A 21228-nucleotide genomic window follows, 5' to 3' on the forward strand; every position below is an offset into this window, starting at 1 on the left:
GGTAATGCTGTTCTTACAAAAGCCATAGGTTGCTGTGGAATTACGAGAAAATGGTTAGATAGAAAGCCAAAGAGGGCTGGAAGACAGGAGACTGAGTTAAGTGAAAGAAATAAAGGAATCGTTTTTACTCATGACTATGATTTATGCCTCTACAAAATGATAACAAATAGCTCTGACAATTAATACATGACGAGAGTAAAGTTTAATTCACGCCAGCTGCGTGAGCACAAACACATTTTATGTGGGCTCGTACAGCTACAGTGAGTTGTGACAGCTATGTTATGTAGCTGTGAGCTACTTTCTGACAAATGGAGAACACAAATGATAAACAGCTGATAACTCAGAGTGAACATGGCTCCGAAAATGTTTCTCCCTCTGTCTGCTTACCTCCCTGTTTTTCTACAGTTCTACCTTTTCCCTCTCTCTCTCTCTCTCTGTCTCTCTCTCTCTCGTGCCCATCTCCTCCCTGACATGCATCTCTTCCTCCTTTGCTGTAACTTGCCCTTACCTCATCAGTATACTCACAGCTGTTACTTTTAATTTATCTGCGGCTGCTGTATGACAGATGGCACGTAGCCATCCCAATGTTTGTTAGTTCAATAAATCTAGCCCTGCGTAGGGGAACATCTGCTATGCAAATTCACCTCGTATTACTGTCACTTTTGTCTGTCAGCAGTGAGATAGTAATTTAGCATTACTTCATCTAACGTGTATGCCTTTGTGTCTTCTCCCTTAACTGCCCACTCTTCTCTGTTCTAACTTGCCCTTCACCTAATCTTTGTTCAGACTGATTTTCTGCTTTTCCAATTGTACTACTGGCATTGTCGTCAGAAGCAAATTCATAACAGTCAGTGAGACACTTAGCAGTAGGTCTTTGCTGTAAAATATCACTTTAATGGACAACAACAGCGACGGTCTCAAGTGACTCATTTCTCTTTGTACTAGCCAGTGTTAAGACAAAAGAAAAAAGATGGAACTTTAACAATGAATCTTCACAACAAATTGCACGTTTTCCCTCACCGTAGGAATATTCTTCGTCCTCTCCTCTCTTTATCTTGCAGTCTCTTTACTACCCAGTGCTCTGTTATATACTGTATGTTGCCAGTCTGGGACGTCAAGCACATGTCTCTCAGCTCATTCCAAGAAGCTTCAAAAACAACTCCTCACAGTTGGGAGTGTTCCAGTACTTTTCCTGCTTTATGGGAATCTCACTGGTCCTTTCAATAGTGAAGCAGGCCTCTGGGATTGGTGTTTCAATTTGATGCCAACTTCAACACCTGCTATTTTAAAATCAGTGCAATTATATTTTGGTTGGATGGGTGACAAAGCTCTTAGTGACAGCTGTACCGCTTAAACAGAGGGACTAGTTTTTAATTACAACATTAGCTAGAGTTTTTTTTTTTAATAGTTTTGATTTTTATATTCGTTAATGCTTTTATTATACTTATTCACTTTCTTGCTGAGAATGAGATCAGAGTGATATCACTCCCATACCTCTATGTAAAAGGCTACAACCAGCAGCTAGTTATCTTAGCTTGTCATAAAGAGTGGAAACAGGGATAAGCATCTAGCTCAGACTTGCTTGCAGGCTAATAAATCTTCCAATTATTGCTACAGGGTATGAGAGTGAAAGACTGGACTGTTACTAGTTAGTTGTTGCACTGAGTAGCAGGGAGAGAGTGTTTGACAAATTGTTTTGCTGTGTGCCCGTTGCATCTTGGTTTGTGGTAGGTCTATGCCCAGTTTTTTGGGTAAGGTGATAGCTTATTCAAGCCTGTCATTGATATCAGTGACTTTAGTCTCTATTGGCCATGAGACGTTTTCCCAACTGAGACATCTGTTTGTAAATCCTGCAGAATGCTGCTAACCTGATATTTCCTGCATAGCCTTCTTCAAAGTATCTCAAATCCCACTTGGCCAGTGGCCCATCAATTTTTCAGTTGTTAAATTCTTTACCAGCTCCATCAGTATTTTTGCCTGCTCCTTCAGTGTCATTCGTGTGACCGTGGTCCCACTGGATAAGTCCAAGGCTGAATTTCTTTCCCAGCCAATACTGGTCTGGCTTTACCAAGATGGAGAACCCTACGAGCTGGTAAAGGGCTCCATCTTGACTCACACTGGCTTTTCTTTCACCCCATGTGTAACTCAAAGGCAACATAATGTTACATGTCTGTTTTCATTAGTGACTGCCTACAGAAAGCGCGATACTGTTAGCTAACTTTCTGTTACTCATCTCAGTAATACTGTCAGTATTGCCATGGAGCATGTCATGGAAGAGCAGACGTCAAAGGTGTGGTTGATGAAGCGTTTGTTTTGGTCTCAGATGCTGGTGGTCTAGTGCAACATCTAGTGGCAGTGATGATCTATACAGAACCTTTAAATAGGTGAAAGCAACAAACAAGGCCTGTTATACAATAGGTAGCATCAATAGGGGTGTAACAAGATTTGACAGGATGTTCCTGGTAGCCAGCTGTCATTGACAATGGTCCCCAAATGAAAACAGTTTAATAATTGATTGTTTAAATAATTATTTAAGCGAAAATACTAAAATTCCAGCATTTTTTAGTGTTTTAGGATAGTAAATCTGGTATCTTTACATTTTGGGTTGGTTGAACAAAACATGCAATTTTATCAAGTTATCATGAGCTTGGAGAATTTCATAGGCATTTTCCCTATTTTCTGACATTTTATAAAATAAGCAATTAATTGATATGCAGATTAATCCTTAAGGAACTGTAGTTAGCTGTAGCTGTAGTAAAGACTATACTTTTTTATGATCTCATACTGTGAAAATCCACTGAACTTCTTTTGCTTTTAAAAGTTCACACAGTGAAGTGATGTGAAAGCTGAACACCTGAAAGAAGTCAGCTGTTAAACACACTCATCAGTTTCTTGGCAAGCAGAACATGTCAGCAGCTTTTAAATAGCACTCGCAAACATGTGCTATCTCTGCTCGTCTCAGCCGTTACTGGCACTGGAACTAACAACACCTTCAAGATACAATGTGCAACTTCTCTCCTCGAGGCAGGAAGTGTACTGTCAGGCCTGTCCTCCTCCTCCCCCTCACTTAGTCAAGTTTTCACCCCAACTCTTGTCATTCAACCTGTAGAGCTGTCTGCCTTGAAACAACATGTAGCCTGAGGCTGAGGGAAACAGCAACTGTAAAGCCTCCACAGGCACTGAAGATGTCCACTCTGATGTTGACCATGTTTTAACTTTTCTGACACATATTTAGCTTTGCTGCATTTATTTCTGATACTGTGTTTCTCCATTCTTGCTATTGTTGTACCATACTGAAGTTTGAGTTTGTATCTAAAGCAATGGATGGAAACTTGTACATACTATTTACTTATTGTTTAATACAACAGTCTTTTATGATATATTAGTGTATTATCTTTTATTAGAGTTTTATAGAGTTGTTTAGAGTCTGTTCAACTTATCTATCCATCCATGTGCTTATCTGCGGTCGGGCCGCAGTGGCAGCAGGCTAAGCAGGGAGTTCAAGACATCCCTCTCTCCAGCAACACTCTCCAGCTCCTCCTGGGGGATGCCAAGGCGTTTCCAGGCCAGATGTAATATATAATCCCTCCAGCGATTTCTGGGGCTACCACAGGGCCTCCTCCTAGGGGGACAGGCCCAGAAAACCTCCAAGGGTAGCCACCTGGGAGGCATCCTTCATATGCCCAAACCACCTCAATTGGCTCCTTTTGACGTGAAGGAGCAATGATTCTACTCAGAGCTTCCTCTGGATGTCCGAGCTTCTCACCCTATCTCTGAGGTTGAGCCCAGCCACCCTACGGAGGAAGCCCATTTCAGGTGCTTGTATCAGTGATCTAATTCTTTCGGTAACTACCCAGAGCTCATGATCATAGGTGAGAAGGTTAGAGGGAAGATTGACTGGTAAATCGAGAGCTTTGTCTTCCTGTGATTGGGTTAATGTTGCCAGTGAATAAGGTTGGTTTAGATTAGCCTTTCGCAAACAGTGGTCTGTGGCTCATCAGTGGCTCATGAGTGTCTACAAAATATGTTTTAAATTAAGTGTTTCTCAAACTGTCTGTGAGTTACCACAAAGCCTTGCGAGTACTGTATATATGTTGTTTTCAACATCAAATCAACCTGTATGTCATTTCAGACATGATTATCTGAATTCACTCTGCTGCAGTTTTGTTGGACTTCACTCTGACTGTTTTGCAACACTGCTTACATTCGTAGATACTTTAACTATACTTTAACTTTAACTCAAAGTTTCAAAGAGTAAAAAACATAGTTGTCTGAACAAGCAGAAACACTGCAGTTTTTAATGACAGCCTGATCAGTGTTCACTGCCTGAAATGAGCAGCAGAAAATATGAAATGCTGGTAAAATATATGATGTATAGGGAAAAAACAGGTGTAGCAGACACTAGTTTTACACTTTATTTTTCATACTTGATGCAATAAGTCATTTTTCTATTGCTAACCTTTCAGCAGTGGATGGTCAATTGAGCAGGACTATGTTTTTTTATAGAATATCAAAAGACTTCTTGTCAGCCAGTGAGAAACAACAATTTTCTGTAGATTTCAAAATATATTGTGTCTTCTTTTAGTAGTAAATTAACCTCTTAATAAAGCAAAAAGCAAAGTTGTTTATATGCAAACACTGATATGTGATTCTGTCTATAGACATTATCACAGTATCAAGAGAAAACAACTGACACTCACACAAACACAGATCTTTTATATTATCTTCCAATCTCAGGTTTGACAACCTCTGTAGATGAAAACAGTTGATATTAGAAAATTGAGATGATATAGTAAAAACTCCTTGATTACATTTATGTTTTCATGGGAAAACTATCAAATTGTTGCTTTAATAACGGTGAGTCACCAACACAACTTCCCTCCGTCCTCCATCTTCAAAGCATCGTTCAGTTTCAACTGCCACACGCCAGAGGAGGATTTTCAGCAGAAAGGCTTTTATATTTCTGCCTTGTTTTGACTTTTATCTTGGGCGAGCGTGACGTGTCTGTATACGCGAACTCTTCGGCTGTGACGGTGTGTTCGTCCATGTGAGATTGTGTTCGTGTCAGTGTGAAAGATTCTGTGTTTGTGTGTTTTCCACCTCAGGTCACCAAGGTCCTTGTGGTTGTTGTGATGAGCTCAGCCCAAATCTGTTCTTTAATCTCCAGAAACTCCTGAAAAGTCTTTTGGTGTCTGGAAACGTTTGCACCCGAAGCTAGAACTTACACAGAGAGATGAGAGAAGAGTGAGCAGAAAGAGGGCGAGGCAGACTGTTTTACAATCCAAGTTTTGCTGTCCTCGTGATCACTTCTCATCTCGTTATCAAGTTTACTCTTACATTTCTCCTTTCACTGCCCTTTGGCTGTCTGTTCATCACATTTTCACCTCACATCGACCTCCCACTCAATCTTCCCATCAATATTCTGGTGCTGTAACTAGGAGGAAGAGGGGGGGCGGCGCACGTCGTCTGCTCGCTCAGTGACAACACAGATCTGACTGTGAGGACTCTGAAGCTTTGTGAGAGCTGGATCGAAGCTCTTATGTCTTGATATAGTCACAGACAAAAACAAGCCTTGTAACCTAATCCTTTATTAGGTTTTATTTATTTTTCAGGTGAGAAAACAATCATTTACATTTGGAATATGTGGTCAGTTAATTGTTACTGTTTGGAAATTAGCTCTGACATTTGTATGAGATGTGAGGACCTGCCAGTTGAGGGAGATCATCTCAGCAACTTGCAGTCCGGCTCCTAAGGTGACTGGCTGGTCAAAGTGTGGGAATTAGCAGCTGGCTCTGTTGTCTGGGGAATTTTTAATATGTTAGGCAAAATCATATCCACTGACAAAACCAAGAATTGCAGGTGGTGGTGCTTCATACAAACTATGATTAAAGGAAACAGCATGTTTTAAAAACGTGTTTATCCCCTGGCTTGTGTTTCATTTATGCATCATTTAGGCAGTGCTCCTGTTGGTCTTCCTTTTTTTCCAGCTCAGATTCCAATTCAATCATAAAATGGCAGCGGCTGTTGAAGCAGAATGTGAATGTAAAATACCAGGAAAGCCTGGAGGGAATTTCATTACACCTGGCACAAATGTTCACTTGGACTCAAGAGCTGTGTCTTAAGTCAGGGGCTGCATCCTTCAAAGGACACAGTCTATGAAGGCGTAGCATTTGTAGTCATTGAACTGAAATGAGATGGTCTGGCCTAAGAAGGATTTCCTATTTATCTTCGGCCGCTATTTTATTTGTGGAGCCCACTATATTCTCTTTTTGAAAAGTAATTCCAAAGTGATTCATCACCAGCACGTGATGGGTTTTGAAGAAGGACGCATTTCTCTGCTGCATTTCAAGGAGCCTATGAAATGGTCCTCAAATGCAGCCTTCGAAAGGATCGAAAGGTAAACCAGGAGGAGGAGGAGGCCACTAGTGGTCTCAGTCCTCGCTCAGTGACAACACAATTCTTCTGTGTGAGAGCTGGATCTAAACTCTTATATCCTAATAACCTCAGTAAATATGGCCACAACTCCAGACTTCATATGCTCATTTTGACTAAATTTAACACAAATATCTAATAAATGAAAATAAAAAAAATATGAAGTGATAACATTTTACATCCAAACTTCACTGTGACATCATAATGTTCATAATGCCATTACTCAACACGGTAGCTCAGGAACAGAAAAACAGTAGTTCTGGTTTAAGATGGCACTGTGCGTGTTTATTGAAGAGCAACATTGAATAGTTTGTACAAACAATCATGTTGTAAACATAAAATTCTCAGAGAGCAGTTGTTAAAGGAAGAACCAGACATATCCTCTCATACTTGTTGCAGCTGAATATATCTTTGTGTCACTTTCATGTGTCGGCATTTACTCCTCAAACCCTTAAGCAAACTTTGGTAAAACACAATTTACTTATTTGTTTATGCTTTCAATTTTTAACATAAATAACCAACTGATTTGCACTTTAATTGGTCAGTATTGATTCCTGCTTTCTTTTGTACCTAAGACAGTTTCTGCTTGGTTTATTACAAACTCTAGTATTTATTCTCTTTCTACAAACTCTCCTGGATGATTTGGTCAAATTCTCTTTTAGATACAAAGGAAATATTTTATGGAGTGAATGTCCATTCTTGTCAATCAATGAACAGTCAATTAATGAACAGTTGTTGGAGGTCCTCCAAAGTGACAACCCCACTAAGGCTAAATACCTCGGATTCCCCCATCAGCTTTTAGAACTGAAGAAGCCTTACGGATGAGAAGTGAAACATCTTCAAGGAACCTCGAAGAAGTCCAGTTGCCTTCGACTCTAGCACTTTAGCCTACTATGACTACTATGAGAACCTACACAGACAATTAATGAGCAGTCTACCATTTGTAATCATCAATATCCCTTTGCACGTGTTCAGTTTTGTTACTGGCCGGTCCTGCTGGCTTATGCATGTATCATATTTTTCCTCAAAAGGCTCAGTACATGTGTAAATAAACAAACAAAATAAAAGTAAATTGCATAATCTGGTTTGGTTATTCCGGGAACCTTGCGTTGGATTTCCTCCACTTACCTCTGTGATGTTTATTATTGCAGTCAAGAACACCTGTCTTAGAGTGGAAACATTATGAACAGTCACACAGTTGTGTGTTAGGAGCAGCTCTCTGGGGAGCTCCCCGCAGGAATCCAAACATCATGCTGGAGTCTCAGCAGGGAGCAGCGTCCAATCCTCCAGGGTACACAGACGAGATGTCAACAGACGTGTCGCTGAGATGTGGAATATATATAATGCATGAGGCATGAGATGCCATTGGAAGTATGATTAATAAGAAAGCTGAGCAAAAAGATGAGTGAGCAGAGGGGGAAAAAAATCAGTCAGTAGCTGTATGGAAGGTTGGAAACATTAAAAAAAAAATTTATTTGTAAACATTAATATGCTCAATAAATGCAGTTTATTGATATTGGACTAATTAGTTTGTAAAATAACAGTAATGTACAGTAACAGCTCAGCTTTGCCATGGTCCTTGTGGATTTTTTGGAGTGGATTCATATTTTTTGAAGTGGACTAAGACGTGGAGACTCATTAGCTAAGGCTTAATTCATTGCAAACCTACACTCTGTTTGCAGTGTAGTCAGACATGGTTTTGTTGTTTAGTTTAGTGTCAGAGGCACAGTTTTGTAGCCACAGCAGCTAAAGGGGAGTGCTATTTGACAGAAGAGTCAAAGAGAGAGGGTATCTGCAGAGAGACGCTGGATGTGGGAGGCCAGCACTAAAGGGAGAAAGCTCAGTGCTGGATCCCACAGTCAGAGCGGCTGTAGCAAATCAAGTCTTACTGTTTGATGGGGTGTTAGGGGGAAATGTTGTAGATTAGATGGCAGTCCCATTACTTACCTCACAACTCCTCAAACTGTGATTTATCTCATGATCCAGTTTATAAAGAGTTTAGGATATTATAATATGCATACTAACAAAGCGGCAGAGGGAGAGCGTATGCTTGCCACAAACCGGCATGCACCAAAGTCTTTTCACCCATTTTTTCGATTAGCTGGGAGTAGCCGTGACAGAGGCTTCATCCATGATCTATGATACTGACTACTTCTCTTAATGAGTTGCTGCTCAGCTGCTAATAACAGCTAGTCTCATTTTTTTAATCATAAGGTGTAACGGGTTAAATTGTAGCCTTTGATTTACATATTCAGGAACTACTCAGTAGCTGTTATTTCAAGAAGTTATTTCCTGACTTGTTACTTTCTTTTTCCAACTTATTCAGGAGTTTTAGGAGTTATGGTTATTTGAAATGCCATGATGTGAGTTCAGAACTGAACTCTAGTTGCAGAACTTCAAGGTAAATGTACAGAAGATATTTATTTTTCACGCCTCCACTTATTCACTACCGGAAATTATATACTAAGCACTCTCTTCGGGCCAGAGGGAAATGCAGCAACAGTGTTTGAACTTGTTTCCTCCTACATATCTCTAGAGCACTCACTCTTCTTGGAGGTGCAGCGGCCCGTAATTGACAAATTTTCAAAATAGAGATGAGTAAACTGATGCACAGATTGAACAGATACATATAGCAAAGAGGAGATATCTCAAAGGAAGACAGGAAGTACATGTAACTGTAGGCATGAATACAGAAAGATGACAGTGGAAAGATGTAAGAACCAACCTTTCCAAATGATCAGATTTATAGTTGGATTGACTGATGAAGTCATTTGATCAATAATCCAATTGACCGTTATCATCATTGAAACTATTAGAGAATTAACGTAAAAACTATGAAGGACAGCTCAGTAATAGTCTGTATATTTCACTTTTGTTTTTCAATTTCATGCCCAAGCAGTCAACCCATGTTGCAGGGTATATTGCACCATTCAGTCTGTGTAAGATTTATAGGAGCAATATAACCACTAACTCCTACTTAATGTCACCAGTCCCTCCTCTGTCTGCACACTCAGTATCATTCAGCTCACTTTCATATCTCGGTTTTATGTACCTCCACTGTATTAGGTGACACACAAGGTGAGCACCTTGCTGCTGCGACTGCTTTTCGAAAAGTAGTTTTATTATTGATTGATTTATTTCCATGTATATAATATAATTACGTAATAAATTTTGGGGGTATTTTCTTAAACAAAAATCTGAGGTGGGTTATTTGCTGTCCAAAAACTTTGCTTCTACTAAACTCTGAAACATAACATGGGGACAGGTCATTAATTTCTTTGAAAATGATACAGTGAAAATTAAGATTATCTGAATGTCTATGGTAATATCTATCGTGAACAGGGCTGAACAATTAATCGAATTATTGTTGAAATCACAATGTGGCCAAATGCAGTCTATATCGCATACCATAAATGAAGCACTGTGGTGCTACAGGTATAAAAGAACATACCCCAACAAAAATCGCATCATCATCGTTTATGTATATTTTTTTCAGTGAGAGTCGAATGATAAAATGACCAGTCTAGCTGAAATTGTGACTCATACCACAATTGCAATATCTTCCAAAGTAATTGCAATTAGATTTTTTTTTTTCTTATCGTTCAGCTGTACTTATCAACCGCCCAGCAGCAGCAGCGACTGGGACACGCAGCCCTTTAAAGCAATTAATGTACTTTAAGACCCAGTTGCTGCAATTTGCCTCAAAATCATACTCCTTCTCCGAGTCATAACTCAGTCAAATCTGAATATATGGTCATAACACACATAATGTTTCATTCAAAGTGTCACACTTTCTGAGGAAGTCGTTCACTCCACGTTCATCACAAATAGCTGGCAATAGATCTGCCTAGAAATTGAAGAAAAAAAAGACACTCCGTATAACATCAGAATCTGGTTGACAGCCATGAAATTTAAAAGTTTTCTTCAATATCACAGTAATAAATGATAATCAGCAGGAACTGCTAATAGTTAATTCAGTGTGAGCAAATGTGAGCAAATATAGGCAAAAAAGTTTTTTTTCTTTTCTTTTTTTTTCTTAGATTTATTTTTGATTTATAATCATGTATTTCTCTTTGCATGCATTCTTGCCTGTCAATCACTCGCCTGATTGACATCTGTTGATTCACCGTCAGTGTGAGTTACATTCAAATGCCCAAATGTTCACATTTGTTCCTGTTCTTGCACCACGACAGCTTCTTTTCCTGGTATACGGAACAACGACACAACAATTTATGAGAATAATCAAACATAACAGATTTTATACATATTCATAATGATATTCACATACATACATAAACAAATGAATACGACAAATTGCAGTAACAGCCTGTAATATAATCGGCAGTACTGAAGCAAGCAATCCACAATCCAATGCCCGTGACTACACAATCCAGTACACTACACTTCCCCTTCATATCCTATAACAAACTATATAAACCCTATATCAGTCCGAATTGCTTTAAATCTGTGAAAATCAAACTTAACCACAGCACTTTGATAACGTCATTGTGATTTTTATTTTGAGTGAACAACGCGTTTCACCTGTGGCTTCTTCATTTTCACTCAGTAGAATTACAATAGCGTTCACAGTTGTGATAAACAATACACATAGGCCACATGACCAATTATCATCGTCTTCATATAAATGCAGTCCATTTACAGCGTTATTAATATTACTTAGAGATACAAAAGTTACACTATTTTACACAATATTAACAAGAACAAGGGAAATAACTGCTATATACACAACTGATAAAGAAAAGTCAAATTTCTTTATAGAGGTAGACTGTGGTTCCTGTTCCTCCCACCTGAGATTGAGCTTTGTTTAAAGCTTTAAATCTATATTTAAATCTGTATCTATATAGCTATATAAATCCATGTATGACTAGAAATCTCTTTAGCTGTTTCTTAGAAGAAAATTTTCAGTTAGATTATGGTAAACTATTCCAATTGATGGATGTCCTTTTGATTGCACTAACTGTCTATTTCTGTAATAATACTTATTTCCAATGAAGGTTTTTCTTGAGAAAGTACAGTTTTTCTCTTTAATAACACATATTTCTCAGATGAAGGCTAGAAACCTACACATCAGCCTTTGCTCCACCTTCAGCCGGGACAGACCAGTGTTCATCCCCTCAACCTCCTGTCTAGTCCAGGACCACATGTGTTGCTTGAGTGTGTACAATCTAAAGCTTCTGCAGATCCTTTTCTTGCTGCAGTGCATCATATCACAGTAGTCGACATGTATCAAAACCAAGCATTGTACAACCAGTTTAATGTGTTGAAGTTATGTCAGAATGTAAATATAAAAGATGTAATGTGAAATGATTTATTCCAGGTCTGTTAATTAAAGCATCTCTGTGAATATTTCTAGGCTTAATAGAAATGATGCATTCATGAGCCTGGGTCCATGTGGCACAGTAATCTTCAGTTTCAGGTCCTTAGTTAAAAAAAGTTGAAGAATCCCTTTCTATCAGTCACATTGGTGTAAACTATACTTGGTTTCTATGGGTTGACAGTGTATTTAAGACAAAAAAAATCACATAATCTTCAAGTTTGTAGCAAAATTTAAATCATCCAATATTTTATGATGGCATAGTAGTAAAAGTACAGGAAGGGAATTCAAAGGGAATGTATTCCCTTAATGTAAAAGTATTGGGAGTTTATGCAACTCTTTTGCTATGGAATATAAAACCACTGCAAATCTGTTTTAAGTGTTGCATGGCCAACACACTTTATTGTATCTCTGACATTTTTTTTGCCCTATTTGTCACCCTGGACTATAAAGGCACCTTACAGAAAGTTACAGCTTTATATGTGCAATATGAGGAATGCATTTCATTTTGACTAAAGGGGGAATGCAAATGGCTCTGGTAAAGCAACTTATTTTCATTGGGACAGTTTCATTTTCAGCCAGTATTAAGTCATAAGTTAGGTCCTGGCTCTGTCCATGGCCTGTGTAAAGATCTATATTCTTACCTTCCGACTGTAATTCCAGCTCTCTCTTCTTCATGTCCGTGGGCATGATTGCTCTGTTATATTTCACATTGCAGCAGTGTGATTGTGTTGTGATGTTTAGAGAGTACAGCGCTGTTTCTGTGAAAAGATGTGTACTCTGTCTATCCATTAGGAAACCTTGGGGTACCCATTACCTTCCCCGACTCATGAGGATTACACAGATCAGATGCTGAAAAAAAACCACTATAGTATTATTCGTATAATGCCCCTTTTGCACCCTTTACTATCCAACTTTTTCTCCCTTTTCTTTCTCTCATGTCTCAGTTTTATGTCCCTTTTTTTTATCATTTCTCTGTCTTTGTGTACTCAGGGCCAGTATTGTCCAGAAGAAAATCATCTATTTCCAGGAAGAGGGCTCTCTCACCATTCGGCTTTGTGAGAAAGGTAATGACAGCTGCCCATCATCTCCTCCTCTCCCTCGTTGGCAGCTCATCTTTTCATCCTCGACCGCTCATCATGGTGCCATTATCCCTTGTTTTATCTGCTTTTTTTTCCCGCCCCTTTTGGAGCAGAACAGCTCCCAGTCTTTTATACCATGTTAAAAAAATATGAAGCCAGCAGAGACAGCACGGAGAACTGTGAGGACAGTGATTTGTAGATCTCATGGGAGTCTGCGTGGAATTTAAATATTCCTTTGTATGTCACCGCAGAGCAGCGCCATAGCTTTTATGTTACCTGTCATTTCACTGCAGAGAAAAACAGCAAGCCAGTTTTGGAAATCTGTCAGCACCCTAAATAAACACTAAACCCTTGTGAGATAGTGAGGCGACAGGACTCTCTTAGCTCTGATGCACACGTTTATTGTGCAATAAAAATCAGAGTCTGAACAAATAGTTTCTCAAACTTTATCTCAGGGGAATTTCACTTTCATGAAATCTTCCCCTCCTCAACAAAATCTAATTTTCCAGGCTATTATGCAAGCCAATCAAGCCACACCGTTTCCATTTGCTGACATACGTAAGGCTTCTTCGATGTTTGACTTATCCTGCTATAACTTAGATGTCAAGTGAGGATTTCTTCCGAATAATTTGGCAGCTCATACATATTCAAGTGCTCCCCTTGACCTATCTTTGCAAAACATTGGTCCAGTGCAATATCTGAATATTTATGAGTCTGTATCAAGGCTAATGTGTTATTTAAATACCAGTTTATTCCATGGATGTAATTTTGTGACATTCTTCCTGTTCAAATTGTAGTCATTCATCTGGTAATTTATGCAGGTGTGCATTTGTGTCAAAGTTTACACACCAGCTGGTCTCTGTTTGTGTGTTAAATCCTGAACTGTGTATAATTTATAAGGTGTGAGCATCTGTTCTACCCTTAAATCTTGACATATGAGTGTATGTGTATCACGTCCTGTCTTCCTGCAGAGCGTGTGTTTGGTGAAGCCACAGGAGCTCCTGCCATGGAGTGCTGCGCCTGTGGAACAGCCAAGTACAGACTCACCTTCTATGGCAACTGGTCGGAGAAAGTGCATCCTAAAGACTATCCGAGTGAGTTCAAAGCGTGGGCCTGCACTAATGCCATCATGTACACTGCGCTCAAGTAGAGAGCACACTGCAGATCAGCATGAAATTTTATAAACACTCAAGCATGTGTATATCCATCATGATAATGGTTAGACTAAAAGAGTTTTGGTGGAAAATTATCCTGAAATAGAGAAGAAATACTGAGATAAAAAAATTGTGACAAGTGTGTATCAGATCAACGCAGCTGCACAGTTTAAGGGTCAACTTACTGACAAAATAGTTTGTCATTCTGTTTGTTCACTTTCTTGGCGGGAGTTAGCACAATATCTCTTTCAAGTAATAAATAAATAAAGAGCTACAGTCAGCAGCCAGTTAGCTTAGCTTAGCGTAATGACTAGAAACAGAAAAAGCTGCTAGCCTGACCCTGTCTAATGCTGCCAAATAAACATATTGTATCTCTTCTGTTTAAGCTGTACAAAAACCAAAGTGTAAAAACAGCAGGTGGTGGTTTGATGGGGCGTTATATCCTGGCCTATTTCTTAGCCAGAAGCATCCTTCAAATTTCCACTCGTTGCCTGGCAACATCACAGTAATGAGATGTTTCTGCACCCCGCCATTCAATAGCCCCACAGATAACTCCCCAAAACACAATAAGGTAACTCCCCCAAGCAGCCACGACTTCTGTGTCACCTGAATCTGAAGCCGGTGGGATGGTTATGTCACTCGCTACTGATAGTAGCAATGAATGGGCTAATAACATTAGCACAATGTCAGGCTAATTATCTATAATCAGTGTTATAGGCTTTAATGTATTATCTAATTACATGGAGTGTTCTGTGTATAAGCTGTAACAGTGCTCGGTAAATCAAGAACATCTATAATAGCCACAGAAAAAACACGACACGCCAAGTGGAAAATACAGTTTATATCTGAAAACAATGAAAAAGTCAGTCAGTCAGCCTGCTGCTACTACTACTACTACGACTACTACTACTACTACAGTCAGCTAGTGTTCATTTAAGCCACACTCCTTTTTTCTCCTGCTCCTGTCTTCCAGGACGAGCCAACCACTGGTCCGCTCTGATTGGTGCGTCCCACTCCAGAGGCTACGTGCTGTGGGAGTACGGGGGCTACGCCAGCGAGGGAGTCCGTCAGGTTGCTGAGCTCGGATCTCCGATCAAGATGGAGGAAGAGATTCGACAGAAGGTAGAATTGACATCAGATGGAGGCTCTGTGGGTCTCTTGTCAGTCTTTTTCTGATGTAACAGCACTTTTTCCATGTCTTTCCATTTGTTTGCCTGACCTTAGTGTTGGACTAAACCTACACAAAAAATGGGATCTATCCATGAGTATCCAAAAAAAATCCAAGTACACTCAAACTGCAACATTCACCAGTGCATATACAGTAGAGTGAAGATTCACCCTTGCATTTGATGGGGCCTATTACAGGGTCGGGTAATAAGAATCCGAAGTGACATAAACAAACACACAAACAAATTTTCCTGTGTCACAATGGCAGCTGATGAATGTGCAGTATAGTGAAAGTCCCATTTCCACATCAGACAAAGCATTAACATAGCAACACTATGCTTACCCTCTCATCATGCTGGACTGGAAAACTTCAGCACACTGCTTCTGAGTGAACTATGCCTTTAGGGGATCAGATATTTTTGGAAGGCATCCATTGGACAGTACCCCAAGAGGACAGGCTGTTGCGTTAGCTCTTCAAGATTGTGTGCGTGTGTGTGTGTGTGTGTGTTGTTGAGTGATCCGGGAAATTGAAACGGCACAGACAGGGAGGAGTGCATGACTGGACACAGCTGAGAGGTGTGCTTGAGCATACTTGTGAGTGTGTGTGTATTTGTAGGTGAGTCAAATGGCTATTCACATCCATACATGGCTGGTTAATGTGACAATATAGTATACTGCATTTTGTGAGATCATAGAAATTGGCCAACTGTTCTACATAGCTTTTCCTTTAAACTGTTTAACTGTTTCAGCTTCATCAAACCTTCACCTATATCCCACGTCCACTGACAGTCCCACCCCCTCACAACTCTGTCTCAGGCTAAGTTTAAACAAATGAAAAGGAACAAGCTAAGTTTTCATTATGAAGAGAATTTAAGTGTCACAGTATAAAGCCCTACATGTTACATGTATGATGCTCCTGTGTGGTGTTGGACTCAGGCCTACAGTATATGGCTGTCTCTGTGCATCCTCTTTGTGCCACTCTCTCTCTCTCTCTGGGCATGAAAGGTGTGTCCTGGCCATTTGCGGGGGAACAATAGTGTGTTGTTAGTGGGCTGTCATTGTGGTTTGTGCCTGTCAGTTTAGGTTTGGCTGTTGTGTGGAGACATTAGAGGCTGACGGACAGCCCTAACTCCTCTCTTGGCTGGCTCTGTCTGTCTCTGGGGCTAATAACTACCCTGACACAATGGAAACTTCAGCCTGTTTCATAGCGGAATGAGATGGCTTGATTGTGTACTGTAGACTGGAATGTTAGCTATTGAGCTGTAGAATGAAACAGCTTGATTGTACAATGTACTCTGGAATGTCAGCTATTGAGTTTTTGGACTTTGTAACAGGGAGTCTTCAAACTTTTTTCTAATCCACGAATCAAATGAAAGTTTTGTGGCCTGCCCTATGTCTCAACAATTCAATGAAAGCTGCGCTTTTCATTTCAAATCATAGTTGGTGGTACGGTGGGCTTTATTTTCTATTTTAGTGGCAATATTAACCCACAAGTACAAAAATAAAACAAAGTAAAATAAAATGATAGATACTGGCATTAAAAGAAAATCCACTGTAACACATTACACGTATTGAGAATGGTCCAAAGTCTTAACAGAATTACCAATTACTCAAATGAAAAGGTCTCAGCAGTGGCACAGTGACTGTCAACACCCTCAAGGCGGTGTAACTTTCATGATACCTGCTGGAGCTTCTTGATGGCAGCTGAGTCCAGAGTATATACAAGAATTAGTTCAGATCTTTTTTGCGGCAGACAAGCTACATGAGAAAATTACTAAGTGAAAATCACTGCTCTTTCACTTAACATGGTTTACTTTTGATTATTTGATTAATTGCTAATAGTCTACATAGTCTAAGGCATGTCTAAAAATAGTAAAAAAGAAACATCCATTGATTTTTCTCAGTGCCCAATTACAATTTCTAGTTTTGTCTGAGCAACAGTACAAAATTTTAAATAATATAAAACACCACATCGTCAGCAAATTGTAACATTTGAGAAGCTGGAACAGTTGAATATTTTTACAAAATTTACTTAACAATCATTTTTTTATCAAAACTGATCAACTGAATAATAGTTTTTGCCCTCAAGGACATTAATTGAACTTTATTGGACTACGTTGAAAGTGTGAAAATCAGCCAGCAACTTTGTCTCTAGCATAGTCTTATTTAATAGTGTAACAAATAGGGCTTGGCAATGACTAAAATCAAATCAATATCATGATATATCCATCCAAGTTTTCAAACTAAAACAGGTTCAGCAGTGTTTCCAAAAGTCTCCATTTAATTTGTTATGTGTGCGTTATAAAGCAGATTACAGACATAGGATTAACTAGTGTACCACAGCTGTAAAATTCTCATTGTTTGATATCTTGAGAACATTGAATTCATGTTAAATACTGCAGTTGAGATGTAATTGTGTGATAAATAAATTCGGCAAAAGTGAGATGACACTGTGCCAGATGGCCTGTAAAAGATCAGCAGCAGTCAGTTACATAAATGGAACCAAGCTAAGTGTATTCATCAGCATACTAGAGTGACTAATGACATTATATTTTCCTTCAGGTTCGTGTCAGTGTTTGTAAGTACTTGTACACACACTTTACCTTGTAGATGAAACAGCTTTCTGTTGTTGTTGAAAAAAAAAAGATATTAAGGTTATCTTTTCAAGGTTTTAGATACAAACTAAAGCACACAAATACACGCTCTTTTCAGTTCTCTGGGGAATCCAAGTTCAGACTGGGTGAACATCGAAGTGGCTGCTGTAAAGGTGGGAAGCTGACATGGGTCAGTAATCCCTGTCTTAGCTGAGAATCCCAACCATCCAGAGGAGCAATCAGCTGTGGTGATGTGTGGACAAAGACTTAAGACCAACCTCTCCAGCCCAGTGCTGACCTACGCTCCCCTAACTAACACAGGACAGGCAGACTGGCAGACAGAGACAGAGACAGATGGGCAGGGAAGACGAGACCTGAGAGCTCTCACTGTGATGATTTGAGTACAAGCCAGAACATCTCTGTCAGAACCTGTGCACTGCAGGAAGACATCATGTTGCTCAGAAAGCCATGAGGCAGCATTTAATAACCGATCAGAAATTACAGACAAGTTTGCTCTGTTAGCAAATATTGAGTGTAGATGTTGACACAACAGCCTGCTCTGTCTTACTAGTTTAAACCTTCCAAGCCGAAGTTGAGAATTGCTGCTACATACATTACACAATCTCGACCTAAATTTGAATCTCTCCTGCTTGTTTGTTGAAGTTGAACTTGGCCATCATGTCGTCCATCAGATGCTCCCTGCTAAGCATGTGAGCACAAAGGCTTGCTGGACAGGACCTGACATGCGTGAGTCTGTGGAAAATATGTGTGATAAAGCTCATTTTGAAAAGCTTCAGGCACATAAAAGCTCACACCGCAGCTCCAACAACACACACCAGCTGAGAGCCCCAGCTACCTTTTGAAAATGGGTCTCTCTAAATGCAATTAGCAACAGGTTAAAACGTGCAAAGATCCTAAAGCGATTTTTGTCACTTCACTGAAGCTGTCTGAGTAAGGTACGCATCCTTCCTAGACAAACAGAGCTGCACTGTGAGGAAAGTTTAAGATTCATTTCACTTAACCCAAGAAAATGCGTGCATTTAATCCTAAACCTGTCTTACTTTTTGGATGACACTTGCTCATACAAGTGCTCCAGGTCGGCTTTAGCATTCCGTCTCTACTGAACAAAAAACTAGCTGTGAATTGCTTGTTTGAACTTGGTTTCAGCTCATCTGTGCACGAGTACAAATAAGTGATAACAGTTATGATTAGCATTATTAATGCCCCTAAGTTGTGAGCAAGGTTCGTTGTTAAAAATGGCACCCAGGAGTTGAGAGTGCTTAATATGGTCACATTTTTGAAAATCAGCAGAGGAAAAATAAGAAATGTAAAGCTGTGGTAGTATTTGAGGACCCAAAAAAAAACTTTTTTAGCAGGTCAAAGTTCTGGTTTTAAAGGGAGTTGAGAAATAAAACAGAATGTAAGCTGTAACTACCCAGAAGACCACAAGTTCATTATTCATGAACTAACTAAACATGCATGTACAATATTATATATGAGATCTATTGGAAATTGGAACAATGCCATATATTGACATATATGTCTAGCCCATACAAATATGTACTGTATGTTTATGTATGTATGCTTATATTGTACACATATGTTATCCATCCCAAAGCCTGTTAATATATGTTGATATTATATACAGTGGGGTCCAAAAGTCTGAGCTATCCCAGAATGGGAAGATAAACATGTTTAAAATGATTGTTATATAATTATATAGACTTGTTATATGCAAGCTCTTTTAATAAACGTACATATTTTAATTGATTATACTGTATAATGTTAACATATATGCTTGCAACATGTAATACCATATAAAAGTTCATCATAGATCATTTTAATTATATGTATATATACAAATTTTTTCTATGGGTATTTCATATATGTTATAAGCTAATATCCTCTTACATCCAGAGAACTTATATATGTGATAATAATATAGGTGTCATACAGTATATGGCAACATCACTCTTGATATAGGGACATATATGTCATATATGAGAGAGCCAGGCTAGCTGCTTCCCCCCGTTTCCAGTCTTTATGCTAGGCTAAGCTAACCAGCTAGTGGTTGTGGCTGCATATTCAGAGAATGTTATCAAACTTCTCATCAAAAAAAGAAAAAGTCCCAGAACTTTGGTAATTTCTAAATTTGGAATATATACACACCCCGCACACAATCCGTCTGGTCTTCATTAAGTGATTAAAAGTTGACTGATTTTGAACTAGTGTCAGAAGGGCAAGATCAGACATGAACTAAAAGCATCCCTTTAATGCCACCACTCTCTTACTACAGAAACTAAATTACACGGCACATCTAATAAGTGATTTCTTGGAAATGTCACATGCAGCTTAGAGTGTATAACAATCACACAAGTGGAGGTTGTAAAATGTGAAAAGCTACTGGCCAAGGAGTAAATCCTCAACCTTTTCAATGCCACAGTGCGCCAATATGGGACCAAAAAATAAAAAATAAATCTGCAGCTACCTAATTATAACTCGCTGTGAAATGCCACACGCTCTATGCCAGGTGTGATCACACAGCAAAATGTCAAGAGCTGCTGGCCAACAAGCCATTTGTATCAAATTTAAAGAGGATACTGTGATCACAGGCCCAGTCAATTACATTTTAATTAAGTTAATACAATTCTCTGCCTCCTTAGTGATTCCCACATCCGAAATCTCAAGGTCCACCGCAGCCAGCTTGGCTCCGCGGTGCACTCTTGCTCACCTCTAAAAGGATTTGTCAGTTGGGTTCCCTCTCTCTCTGCATGCATTGCTCAGCAGTCACTTGGAGGCATTGCTTGTCAGGGCTACATCTGTTGTGAAAAGCTATTTGATGTGTGATTCTTTTATGTGGAAGCTTTGCGTGTTTTTTAAAGACTGTTTCAGACCTTAGCACTGTAGGGAGCAGTCAGCAGCTCACCTTCTCCTTTTAAAGCAGAGAGACACAAAGGATTCAGGAGAATAAAGGCAGGTGGACACACAGCCTCAGAGTTTCCCTCCAAACGGTGTCTTGAGCCAAAGGCCTGGCCATATATTGCCCTGGGCTAGCACCTATCAGGCCTCCCTGGGGAAAGCTGCAGCTGATATTTCTTCTGTACAAAGTGAAACTTCTTTACATTACAAAGTCTCAGTCTGACAAAAAGTTTGACTCTCAGAAATGTGGAATGTGTCACCGTGACTTTCTGTGTGCCCGGAGAGATCGGTCATGGCGGGAGGTGCATTCACAGGTTTCTGCTGTTGGTCTGACGCTGCTTCACTTACACAACCTTCTTCTCTGCAGATGCTATTAAAGTCATTTTGTATTTATTCACATGTCTTTATTAATGTTCCTTACTGATATCGTCTCTCTTTCCCTCCCTCCTTGCTTTAAGATTTTTTTTGTCATCCTTTTTTGACATCATCTGTCTCAGTAGTTGTTTTTCCATGCATAATTTTCTCTCTCTTCCTGTTTCCTGTCT

At 39.4% G+C, this 21228-nt stretch overlaps 1 protein-coding gene across 2 annotated transcripts in view; it reads left to right on the forward strand.

The window, feature by feature from the left end:
• The window catches only part of spon1b (spondin 1b), a 92673-nt gene that overhangs the window by 20861 nt on the left and 50584 nt on the right, over window positions 1-21228 (forward strand). For both annotated transcript variants that reach the window (XM_071506282.1, XM_071506294.1), the window contains exons 4-6: window positions 12761-12834; window positions 13821-13943; window positions 14977-15125. In XM_071506282.1, coding sequence (XP_071362383.1) covers window positions 12761-12834; window positions 13821-13943; window positions 14977-15125 — 346 coding nt within the window. The remainder of the gene's footprint in view (window positions 1-12760; window positions 12835-13820; window positions 13944-14976; window positions 15126-21228) is intronic.

The sequence above is a fragment of the Trachinotus anak genome, unplaced genomic scaffold (genome assembly GCF_046630095.1).
Source record: "Trachinotus anak isolate AG129_WGS33_773 ecotype Australia unplaced genomic scaffold, CSIRO_AGI_Tana_v1 ptg000002l, whole genome shotgun sequence".
In the NCBI taxonomy this organism is placed as follows: Eukaryota; Metazoa; Chordata; class Actinopteri; order Carangiformes; family Carangidae; genus Trachinotus; species Trachinotus anak.